Genomic DNA, 12,969 nt, shown 5'->3' with positions numbered 1-12,969 from the left:
CGACGATGGTAGCGTCGACGTAAAGCGCACTGCGTGCGCGCGGACTTATGTTTTATGAATGTCCTGTTGCATGCGAGCGCGCGCGAATCAATGATTTATCGAAGCCTTGGGGCACGCGTAGACGGACGGTAAAAACCTGCTCGTTTTATTCAAAACGCGCGCGCGAGCGAGAGAGAGGCGTTTCCTTCCAAAAGCTCTTATACGCTTGTACGTAACGCTCTGCACACACACGCTCGTGCGCGCGATCCCTGGAAAACGCTCGCGAGCGCACTCGAGGACGGAGTGGAGAGCTTAAGTGTACCCAAACGTCGATGCTCGACGCAGACGGACTGCAGGAATCAATTACATCGACTCCCGCTACAGAGGCAGTCGACGCGAGAGGAAGTTTCTTCAACTTACATGATGCGGCGCGCGTCAGCTCTTTTACAACAATATTTACACCCGCGAGTGGAAAATACACAAAAGAGGTGCGCGCTCGCGTGGGGAGATCGACATCAGGATGATTCGACAAGATCCAAGAATAGCGAGGCGACGACGAGCTGTATACATGTAAAGTTCGCGGCGCGTTATTTACCCCGAGCGCGCGCATACGGCTTTTTTCTTTTGTCGTCAAAGCTCGTCTTTTCCCCGCACTTGTAATAACGCACAAAAGGAAAATCACCCGCGCGCACCTGCGTAAGCGCGGGCGACAAGAGAGACAGAGAGAGAGAGAGAGAGAGAGAGAGAGAGAGAGAGAGAGAGAGGGCATAACGCCTGTCTCCGTTGCGGGATCGCGTATGTATATAGCGCGTTCGGCGCAGTGTGCGGAAACGCTCTGTATACAATACTGCTCGTTATTATACGCAGAGATACCGCCTATCTTTGGCCCGATCAGGTGAGCCGCTTTGTGGGGGGTTATATTCTCTCGAGCGCTATATGTATATGCGTTTTATTTTCATTTTCATTATATTCATTTTTTTTCTTCCAAATAGCGAGAGCGATATTTACGCTCTGGGGAACATTGCCACCGGATATCACACGCGTGAATATTTTCTAGAACGTTTTTCGGGGTAAACATGTTTTTCGCCACGCTCATCATACACAAGTGTCGGGGGGTACAAACTACGCGTGCTCTGTGTTTTTTTTTTGTTGTACGTTTGAAAACCAGCGCAGCGCAATTAACTATTTCAATATTCAAGTGAGCCTCTGGATTCTGCCAAATACGCGCCAAAATTGCATGCATCGAAGGCGTTTACGACGATCGCAATTATTGGCGCGATTATTCGCGGAAACGGCGAATAATAAATCTCCCCCCCCCCCCTCTCTCTTTAGCCGACGGTACAGCGATGCATGGCATATACATACACGCACGTATAATCAGCTATCGACACACGCGCGCGGCAGGCGGCACTCTCGATATATATGGTCGGGCCAATTATAATGTATCAGCGCGCCTTGCCGATTTTTCCTATCGGAAAACAAGCTGCGCACGCAGCTTATGCAAACGCGACTGCGATGCAGCGTAACCGCGCACACGGCCGATTCTGATGCGGATCGCGGAGATGCGCCCACGCGCGCGATTTTGTCGTCGCGGTTACGTGCACGCGAGAATACTCATGCCTGTGTGGAACGAGAAGACACGAAAAAACAATGGATCGAGCGCGCACGGAAGTGCCGAGCCTCTTTCCACGAACGACGGAGATGCCGCCTATATCTATATCCGCAGACAATTCAATCGAGCCGGAATAACAACACGTGCGAGCGCGCGACATTGTCCAACGGTCGCTTTGCGACGACCATTGTTTATTTTGTTCATCTTGAGGTATTGGGTTTCGCATGATTCCTCTCGTATCTATATACACACGAACAGTGTTTAAGTACCGTATATAATAGGATTTATTTTGATTTCGATGATCGATCGAAACTAGAATATACTATGTAGATTTTCCGAATCTTGGCGAGACCTTCGAGAGTCTCTATGGACGATTCGCATATTGATAATTTGAATGCATGCGATTTTGCGACACCGCTAAAGCATAGTCGTGGAATTCGTTAGTTTTGTTAGTTCTTATGGATCACCTGCCGATGTGCGGGAAATAACGAAGAAAAATTTATGCTTCAAAAAGTGCGAAATTTATTATCAATGTGTGTACAATATATATATATATATATATATTTTTTTTTGTAGACTTGTAACTATTGCATCGATATAGCGTTAAATGTGTAAACAATAATAATGAGCAACATTGATATAAATATATTACGTCTCTGGAAAATTCTCTGTACATTGTTCGTTAAAGTCTGTATCACAGTTTGCCTTAGCTCTTGCGAAAGAAAGTTGTGTAGAGTAACGGAAACGACAACATTGCCAACCAATTTTAAACGAAAAAAAAAACTTTTCTTAGTTACAAATGTTTATTAGTCAGATCCCGATACTTGCCACGAACGCCACCGTGCAGCCCTTTACAATCTACGTACGCCTAACGAAATTCACTTATTCAATACTGGTACTGCAGATATGTAGGTACAGGAAAAGGATATCCTTTGTGAAATACCCATAAATCATCAATGCTGAGTGAATGTTTTACATCAGCACACATGTAGATGATCTTTGCTCGAATATATAAATAAATCCTTCGGATGACGGGCAGCAGGTACGTTACTTTCCGATATAGATTTGCTAAATTTAAGCTCGGCCTTATCTCTACAGCTGTCCCAACGCGACTAATTTAATGATTCGAATTAAATTTCGCACGACTCTATTAACACAGGTGGCCAAAATTACGTTCCAAAGGAAACGGAGATTATTGATAACTACGCGTAATTTGCGTGATTTTATCGTATCGCTGTTGAATGCTTCCAGTTACGAAAAATCATGAATAATTTGAAGATTTTCACCCGAGTATTTCTAAAAAATTCGTAAAACACGGTTAGCTACTACGTTTTCGAAGGGTTTTCCTCAAACGTTTATAAGGGAGCACGGTAGCGTCAAATTAATAATAAAATCTTTGTTTACGATCATAGAAAATCAACTAACAGCTCTAACAAAAGTCGATCGAGCAAAGGTAACGTTTTACCACAGTATCATTTACCTACCCGATTTCAATACTTAATAAGCCATAAAAGTTTAGTCTAATCTGTCAATCTGTTAAAGTACCTACGTAGCAGTTTGTACTTTTTATCAGGAACTATAAAAATCTGCGCATTAAAGAACCTCATAAGTTTTCACTGTTCTCCACAAAGTATTTTGAATTCAAGTCATAATTGACTATGAAATTCTACCTACGCGCTCCTACAATATTAGAGATCGAGCCAACCTAACAATTTATTGATTAATTGCGTAATACAGCAAAATTATTTCCTGTAATTTGATGATAATAAAGTTCATTGATGCGATAAAAATCATAGCTAGTGTTTCTATTAAAAAAATAATAATAATAATAATAAAAACAAGTAAATTCTTTTAGTTACTAAGCAGAACTAAATAAAATTTGAAAATTGAAAAATCTAATTATAAAATAATGCCTAATTAAGTACAAAAAATTCAAAAAAGGTGTAATTGCGAGTAACTTTTGAAATAACAAAATTCAAATCATGAATTGAAAAAATCATTGTACTTAAATTGAAGTATCCTAATCATATTTAAACAAACCGCTCGTTATTTTTTCGTGTCAAAAACAAAATTGTCATCATCGAGATTCATGAAATAATCTTTTGGAGTTTGAGTTACTTCTATACCTTGACGTTGTAACCGGCGTCTTCTCCACTCAGGATCGTTACGAACATGTCTTAAGGGATGTTCGTACACATCTTCATCTTCTTTACTTTGAAGTAGTCTAACTATTAGTTCGTCAGACATGTTGTCCTTATCTGATTTGATATTCAAACGTCCCATTTCTATTTGTATATCGTTCATGGATGCAGAAGCGTCCATGAAATCTGATGAACACTCCGTGGATGATTCATCTTTGTCAGGGTAGTTATTAGCAGCATCTTTTAATAGACCTTTGATTAAAGCATTTTTCTTGTATCTTTCTAAAAGATTGTCTTTTATACCCGTACTTGTATTTTGTCGTTGATCAAGAGGTCTTGTATTCAAGGAATCTTGCAGAGCTGTTTTATAAGAGTCGGTTGTCTCTGAAGAGAATGTGGTCCCTGTAGCATCCAGTGAAGGTGCATTTCTTACATTACCACTCTCTTCGGACATTCGTAATTGCTTTTGATTTGCTCTGTGTCGCTTCTCAATGACCTCATTGCTTTGGGTATTATAACCTCCGCTTACCTAAAGAATGATAAAAGTTTTAAAATCATATTTCTCATTGAAACAATTGACATTTGATCAAAAGATGGGATTTTATACCTCTCTTACACTCGGTATTATTTCGCAAAACTGTTGTCTGACGGGAGTAGTCGTTTCAATACTGTCTTGACTTGCAATTGGCTGTTGTGGGGTTGACTGAAAAATAAGATGATATTAGTATGATATGACTTTACAATTCAATAACTCAATCAAGTCACCTTTTTTTTGGATCTCCTTGGTTTTGAATTTTGTTCATCGCTAACTGACTCTGTATTGCTTATGTCCTGAACAAATATTTATGTAATATACAATCCATTAAAGAATAAAGAGATGAAGGAAACAGTATGTATTTACTAACCAACATTACGGGTCTCTCTCCCTTTTCCTGAGGAGACTTTTTGGGCTTTTTATCCTTTTTAACTTTTTTGAATTTCGGCTTACTTTTAAATTTTTGGTCTTCGTTATTGCGGGTTTGCGATTCGATGTACTGGTGTATATCCATCGTCTATTTCTGAAGCATTACAAATGAAGTGTTATTGTTGACAAAGCTGATAAAGGGGTACGTTGGCAATAACGATACAGCAGTAACGATCAACAGGTCTTTTGATGTGCTTGAAGGTTAGTTTCAACGTACATACTTCAAGTTATAATAATTGTATCTATATGTACTTTCGACAGATTTAACGGTAGGTAAAATTACTCGAATTTAATTAGTCTTATATCGCGATGAGTTAAACGGTCGCGTCACAGCATCATAGGCCAGAGAGCAAGTACTGATCAGTACTGATGAAAACAAACAAACGGCGACGACGAGAGCGCTATCCATCAACAGCCAACTCGCGCAAGAAGCCGAAAGAAAGCTGAAAGCTGACAGCGATGCCGGCTGTGCAGACATTTTTTCTTTTGAGACGTTGCCAAGTTTATATATTTGATACCTTTTGAAAGTAGCGCGCGAAATTTAAATACAGTAATAATCCGATAATCAGAAATTACATTGCTCATCTGCGCATTCTCATTATAAAATAAAGATTGCCTACACATTTCGAATGAACACGAAACATCGAAATCGTAATACATACCACTACTGCGATGCACGAGATTATCCGGCAAGCTCTAATTATTCGGCCGACTGCTTATAGAGGAAGTAGCGGCATCAGAGAGCCAGAGCGGAACAAGCAAAACACTCGAGCTAAACACTTGTACGTATACAAAGCGCGCTGGCAAATTTACCCCGTTATATCTAGCCATTATTGCAATAGAGCGCGTCGATCGGCGCAAGACGTGTGTGTAACCTGCAGATTCCAGGAGCTCACGTCCTTCCGTACCTATATGCACATCAGCTATACAACACGGGCGGAGATACGCACAAAGCACATCGTCGCGCGGGACGAATACCTACAAACTCCGCGCGTGCACCGAGTTATATACAGCAGCCGAAATGTTTGAGCGATTTCGGAATGCGGGCGCGACGTCTCTCCTACGGGACATATAGGAGGATACAGAGCAGCGCAGACCTGGCTCCTGTCGCCTTGACATTTCGTTTCGACTTTTGCCGAGAGGGTTTCTGCGCGGTGTAAAGTTTTCAATAGCGAGCTTCGCTTGACAGCAGCGCAGTTCGCCGAAGAGAGTCTGCAGTGGGTGTCGCGATTCGAATTCCTTTGACCTGTATATAATTATAGTGAGTTTGTAGCTCGTATACGGAGGATTGAGATTATTTTTTCGATAAATAGTTAAAGCGACGCGGCGCGGGTGGAGGGTATAAGGGCTATATGCGAAATTCAACGCACTGGAGCTTCGAGAGCGAGGCATCGCTTTTTCACCTAGTCTCCGAATGAAACGGGTTTATTTTTCATATGGAAAAATAGGCAAAGAGATGTAAATTGGAAGCGTTTTAATTTACTTTCCGGACACGGCGGAAAGAATTAAAAAGAATAAAACATATGTCGGTGCAGTGCCAGACTACTGCGAGTAGAGATTTAATAACTTCGGATATATATAAAACTACTTCATAATCGAGTCCGCATTTAAGAGGACGAGGCTTTCGCGATGATTTGAAAGAAACTGCACGCTTTTCTGAATGAAGCATACGCGACGTTATAATGCGTTTATGTAAAGCTTGTACTTGTAATTCATTTGGACGAGTGATGATGTATACAGAAATCAAGCTCCGGCGTTGCGCGGATAAGCTAAACTTTGTCTCCTCGGCTTTTCAGAGCTTGTTTTAATAAAACTTTGCCGCTACAACTCGGACGTGAAATTTTACCTTTGCAAATTATAACGCTTCAAAAAGTTCGCGATTACGTACATTGCTCGCAGCACATGCATATGATTTTAAACCATAATTTGAGAAAAAACCATGCTACTCAATTGCAAAAGTCAGAAAATGAAATTGGGAACGTTCGATAATTCGAGTTTCAGGACTTAAGTGGGTTACACGTTTGCGATGGGGGATAATCGGTTTCTACACACACCACACACGGAGCATTCACACACACACACACACACACACACACACGCGCGCGCGCGCATCTATAACGTACTTCAAGCGTCCTCGGGGAGAAGCGCTTGCCGGATTGAAATCGATCCAGCTACGCTCGCACACGCCAAGTAGCGACAATTTCTCACGACCCTCTCGGGAATTTCGAACGCTACTTCGTTGTGATAACTCTTTTTGACGTCGTGATCGCATGTCTAATTTTAACATTATTATAGCATATTAACGCTATAACATTCCGAAATATTGATGATTAAGCTTTGATGCACCTCTCCTGCGGAAGTGTTATAGGTAAACAGATCAAAAGCACAGACTCACAGGCTTAAACGCTTTCTGCTTTGGCGTGGCTTTATGGTTTCTGCACCCTGTACTTTACTTCCTCGCGCGGGGAGTTTGGAAATTAATGGAAGCATTGCGCTGCTGGTTACCACATTATAAGCTTTGAATAAAAGCTCTTGTTTTATCGGATTACGGCGGTTTGTAAAAAATTGTAAAAAATTCTAGCCGCTTCTTTACGATAAAATCATAAATATGCATACATATATTGTTCGAATGAAAAAGAAAAGAATTTATAAGTTGGACAATTTCGTACCACGAAATAAGGTGCCACTATCTCTTACTCTCCGAGTTACCTGAACTTCAGCTTGTAGTTTATTTAGAAAAAAATTCTCCAGATATATTGTTTCCAGGGTGCACGACTCGGCGCGGAGGAGACTTCACGTTCAGGATGCTTCCAAGTTTCTGGCCGTGCGTGGTTTTTTTATTAGGTAACGCAACTTTTCTTCTCGAAACAAAAGGGAACAAATGGAAAGGTCTGCAAGTCACTTTGATTTATTAAATAAGCCCTGCAATGGAACGAATAAACGTGTAAATGAATATAGCACTAATGGGAGCTGGAAAAGGTGTGAAAGGTGATTCATCGGTAAACGTCTCTCGTCGATAGTTTTTTCATATTTTTTTTTATTTTTCCATTGAAAAAATCATATATAGTATGTAGAGCTTACAAATTCAGATACAAAGGTTTAACACTATAGGAATACTGAAAATGTCGTAGATATACCTATGGTGAATCATTTTATTACTTCATAAGTATTTCTATATGGGACTCACAGGATATGAAAGAAGAGGCAGAATAAATGGGATATTTCGTTGCGGGTATATGTCTGCGGTTTTTTGATAGATCGTTATCATGAGAAATGTTCCTATTTATAATGCTTCTACTTTGTTCACCAACCATATTGTTAAGTTGCGGATATAATGAAACAGACGCTTTTCGCTCATCTCACGTGTTGGTCAATAAGTGTGTTTATTTAATTTATTTAAATTTAATTACACCATCGTCATCTCTTAGCATCATCTAGTTTAACAATCAAATACATTTATCTTTATTTCATTATCTTTGGTTTCTTATATTCATATTATTATTTTAGTTGCTGTTTTTATTTTTTAATAATCTTTATCATGCGCATGGAGCATTGAAATATTCAACATTTAAGGTTGTTATTCACGTTTATTCGTTATTATGTATATATTTTTAGTTTTAAAAAATCTACAGAAACCGATAAGGACTTTTTGATCAGTAGAGAGACATAGCGTTTAACTTCCTTCTACATTATATCAATATAGAGAGGACGTGTATGTACAATTTCGTTTATAAATCAACGTACGTACTCACTAAAGCGTGTAAAAGTAGCAAAAATCAAGTCGAACAATCGAATATACATATCAATTTCTCGTATATGCATCACAGAAAAGTCTCGTCCTCTTGTTCGCATTTTCCTCGCGGCCTGTATTGGATATTTCAAAAAAAGTCTAACTATACTGTACGAAAACATAAGATAGTCGGATAATGTTTTATTGAAGTATCCAATTTCTCATCAGAGCGATTAACGTCGCTGCAGGAAAAATGGCTACGCGCCAACGTTCTCTCACATTTTTATTTTTTTATAATAGGCAGTCTGTATATTTTTTGCAAGATCCTTTTCGCCGTCGTCCCATAATAACGCGCAATACTCGACGTCTGTTTGTCTTTCTTTTCACATACTCTCTCCGTTATCTAATACTGTTGATGCGCTAGTCGATAATACAATAGGTTTCACGATTCATAAAAATAAAAACTTTAAATCACTACGTCGGCACGAATTTTTAGAATATATCGGTTATTCATGTAACGTCGTCTCGTACATAATATCCTCTCGGTACACACACGTACACACATAACGCACTCATCGAAATCCGTATAGTAAAAATTATGCCCAGCACGGCTATACGTATGAGACAGAGAGCTGCGTACACGTATGTCGAATCACGATAAATTCGTTAATACCGAAATTCATCGGCTATGCGATTTTCGTTCAGCGTCCCAGCTTACTCCACCACATACTATACACGCGGTACAGCATGCGAGCTTATCCGTAAACGACTAAATAACACTCGTCCCTTTTCCCCGATGCCTAAACAGCCGGGCCGATAAAGTGCCCTTTGTCGCGTCGCGCGTCTGCCCCGATCGTTCTCTTTCAATCTTCCTTCCCCCGGCGGCGCTCGAATCGACTCTCTCCCGCCTGTATAATTCAGAAAGCTCACCGCACGATTTTCACGGACGAGCTCGTCCGCAGTCTCGTTCGGGAATAGGACTTCCTCTCGGCCTCCACGTGTGTGCGAAATGCGCTCTCGCTCGCTCTATCTCTTTCAGATCCGCCCGTCGACTCGTCCTCGGCTCGGCTTTTCATTACACGCTGCTTCCTCTTTCCCCGATGATTAACGCGCGCGACTGGCCCGCTGCCTCTGAAGCGCAGCTCGAATACATATATACATATATAGAGCTACACAGTTACGGCGAAAGTTTCGAAATTCGACGCCTCGAATGCGCGGGGAAATTGAAAGCAGCCGCTTCGGCCTCATTTGAATCGGAAATTAAAATTTACGCGGCGCGCCTGGAAGGGCCACCGGGCAGTAAAAAGGCTTTATCTCATGAGCTTTTACGAGACAGCGTATTGCCTATTATCGAAAGCTCTTCGCTCTATATATAACCGATGCCAGCAGCGAAAGATGCGATATTCCGACAATTTCGCGCGGCGGCTATTTTTAAATCGTACCGGACTTGGTGTGGTGGCCGGGGGGTATATGCAACGGCAATTTCATAAGGGCACTTGGCTCGGACTGCCCGATGAAGCGCTGTTTTTGTCATCGAATAGTTTTCGAACTCCTCCGCACGCCGACGCACAACTCAATCCGCCAGCGCGTATGCAAGGCATACCCGACATTCCAGTGTGTATGTCGAAGCTCGCGCGATAAATCAGGTCCGCGCGCAGTTTTGACGTATCACGCTGCATGCGCGCGTCTCGCAGTTCTTTCGAGGCGCGATTTATAGGGATCGGCAAAAGGTATCGAAACTATGTGCGCTGCGCCTATAGACTCTCTACATCAGCTCGATAAGCCTTATCGTTCGCTATACGAATTATTCTGCTACTCGTATCCGCGCGGCGTGCTATCTGTGACGTATCTGCGCGTGTAATAAGTCAATGTGCCTTTGGGGTCGACGAAAGAAGGTTACGAAAGCAATTATAGCACTGCGGGCAAACAGGATAAAGCGAGCACGCGCTTACGCCTTTTCATAATAGTAGGCCTATAGAATAATGCGATACAGGATTTGGCACTCTACGCGCACGCGGTGTTTCATCTATAACAAGACTCTTTCAATTTGGCCCATAGCAAATGCGCTTTGTCGCGTCGACGAGAGAGCCGCGATGTAAAAGTTATTCAAAAGGCGATTTCAATTTAGCGGGGGGTGGTCCCTCGTCGCGTGGCTCCGAAACACCGAAATCCGCCTTTGAAACTAAAAACAACGCGCGAGAGTACGAGCGAATAAATTCATCAGCTTGTCGGCAGCGGCTGACCCGAGGCTGAATTAAGCGTGTGTGTGTACACAACTGTGGAAACTTTGCTTGTTCTCTCCCTCTCAATCGAAGATAAAAAGCCGATACAGCCGATGAATAATCGGTGTCGTCGAAACTTCTAAGAAGATCAACAATTACACGCATCTCCAGTGTCGTCGCCGTTGTCGTCGTCGAGGGGGGCGTTACACACGCGAACAGGAATGGGATCATCGCTAGGGAAACGGCCGATCCGATGTTTTTCCGCGACACGCATTCTATATTCCTCTATATTGACGCAGATATGAGATTCCGCCGAGTCATTGTAAAATGTGCCGTTACATCACCGTGACTAGAATTGTGATAACATACGCCTCAATCGCGAGTCATCGTAAAAGCTGCGTATAAAAGCTCGACGCACACACATAACGGAGGCCCGCCGCCGCCGCCGCCGCCGCCGCCGCCGCAATTAAGAAGTATGCCCCATTAACGCGCGCAAGCTCCTGTTATACAGCCCAGCGAAGAGTAGTAAATCTCGAGGTCCTTTTATACTCTCCCGGCTCCGCATGCGCTAACTCGCAAGTCCAATAACAAACTCCGTAGACAGATTTATCCGGCACGCTCCTTAGCGTGAATATTGCATAAAGGCCGCGGCTCGTCGGGAAAAAGAAGCGGAAGCCAGAGTGTGCCGGTCTTGGCGCGGAGGAAGTATACTTGGAGCGAAGTTTGGAGCTTTTGAATAATTCGCCCATTAATCAAGCCCTTCGCGCGACGCCGGTACACATATACGCATACGTTATGCAAGACAAGGTGCGAGCAATTAGAGGCTCTCGCTGGGGTATCGGTCGGCCTTTTTTTATCCGAAATCGATCGTAACTCCATTCCGTCATACGCGCGTGTAATATATTATTTAATGCACCTGCCGGGGGAAGCATATTAACGACGCACATTCTGCCTGCCATTATCGGGTAAAATCGCTTCAATTTTTTTTTTGCGACCTCTTTAATACGCTAACGGTATTATATCGTACGATGTTGCTGCATCCTTTGTCGCGATATACATTTTACACACTTCAATCTCTGCATAGAGCTTGCATTGTTTAACACATATAACATTCAATTTTTATCACGATAAACGCTTCGCAATTCCCATACGTATATAATATATAATTATAGACTTAAAAGTATACAACATTCAACAGCGCGTTAAAAACTCGTAAAATATATTTGCCGAGCCTCTCCAAAAGGCTCACGCTTACAAACTTCAAAGCGATGACTTTTAAATATTTACAAAGCGACGACTGCGCTTATAACATGGAGTGTACATGCGTATGTATGTATTATTGTTATCATTGAGTTAATGATTATTTTATCGATATCGCGTTTTACTTATGTATAAGTGCGTTTAAACGTTATCGTTTTATATTCACTCATTTATTGGTTTGTTTATTTAACTGGAAGATACAGCATGCAGCGTGTGACAGAGTATTATGTTGATGTATTATATACGTATTTACATCAAGGATGGAAAAATCATCGTAACGCCATACATCGGTGTTTATAGGCTCAGCCAATTGTACACGAGACACATTGTTAGAATTGACGCCCGCTCGTCGCAAACGAATCGTCGCCTCGATAATACTTACTATATTATACCACATTGTTACATAATCATCTCGAACAAACTCTGCGCACGTTATCGCGTTGAGCCATACACGTATACGTAATACACAAGGTACCGCGCGGATACATCAGGAATTATAAAAATGACGGACAAGCTCTTACACACGCGCGAGAATCGCATGAAAATCGCGGCCGGCAAACAAATAAGCTCTCCCGGAATCGAGCAATTTCCCGCGTCGCCGAGCAGCCTAATGGAAGGCGAAAAAAAAACTGAACTCTCGGCGCGCGGTTTGACCTATAACTTTAATGGATGCTTCTGCCCCGCGATTGGAGACGAGACGCGCAGGAAACGCTTATACCTCGGCGTTCTCTCTTCTCCTCCCGCGGCGGCGACGCCGAAATAATCAAGCGCGGAAAGCTCTCGCGGCGAGCTTTTCTCTTGTTTTCCTCCTCGTAATAACCCCTTCGACCGCATTACTCCTCCTCGTCCTCGCGCGACGGTCTTTGAACTCCTCGCGGTAGCCGCGCGCGCATGTGCGAAGACATATATATATATATATATATATATATATATATATATATATATATATATATATATATATATATATATATATAGTGCCATAGTGGGAAGCTGCCGACGAGGGGCGAAGGAATTTTTCAAGCCCGGACGACGTGCCCCCGAGTCTCGCGCATGAATTATAC

At 42.2% G+C, this 12,969-nt stretch overlaps 1 protein-coding gene across 7 annotated transcripts; it reads right to left on the bottom strand.

Moving 5' to 3' along the window:
• Positions 1-2,089: 2,089 nt before the first annotated feature.
• Positions 2,090-5,577, bottom strand: LOC100680355. 7 transcript variants are annotated; one of them, XM_032599375.1, is made up of 6 exons: positions 4,914-5,136; positions 4,638-4,790; positions 4,498-4,563; positions 4,340-4,435; positions 4,042-4,261; positions 2,090-3,972 (listed from the first exon to the last, which is right to left on the bottom strand). In XM_032599375.1, the coding sequence occupies exons 2-6, from the start codon at positions 4,779-4,781 to the stop codon at positions 3,638-3,640; spliced, it is 861 nt and encodes a 286-aa protein (XP_032455266.1). In that variant the 5' UTR covers positions 4,782-4,790; positions 4,914-5,136; the 3' UTR covers positions 2,090-3,637. The 7 variants fall into 7 exon arrangements, with proteins under 7 accessions (XP_032455266.1, XP_003426943.1, XP_032455265.1 ...); XM_003426895.5 differs by having other exon boundaries at positions 4,949-5,136; XM_032599374.1 differs by having other exon boundaries at positions 4,638-5,577.
• Positions 5,578-12,969: the final 7,392 nt, after the last annotated feature.

The sequence above is a fragment of the Nasonia vitripennis genome, chromosome 4 (assembly GCF_009193385.2).
Source record: "Nasonia vitripennis strain AsymCx chromosome 4, Nvit_psr_1.1, whole genome shotgun sequence".
Lineage (NCBI taxonomy): Eukaryota > Metazoa > Arthropoda > Insecta > Hymenoptera > Pteromalidae > Nasonia > Nasonia vitripennis.
The sequence above is the reverse complement of the archived record's forward strand: the minus strand, read 5'-3'. Positions and strand labels throughout refer to the sequence as shown.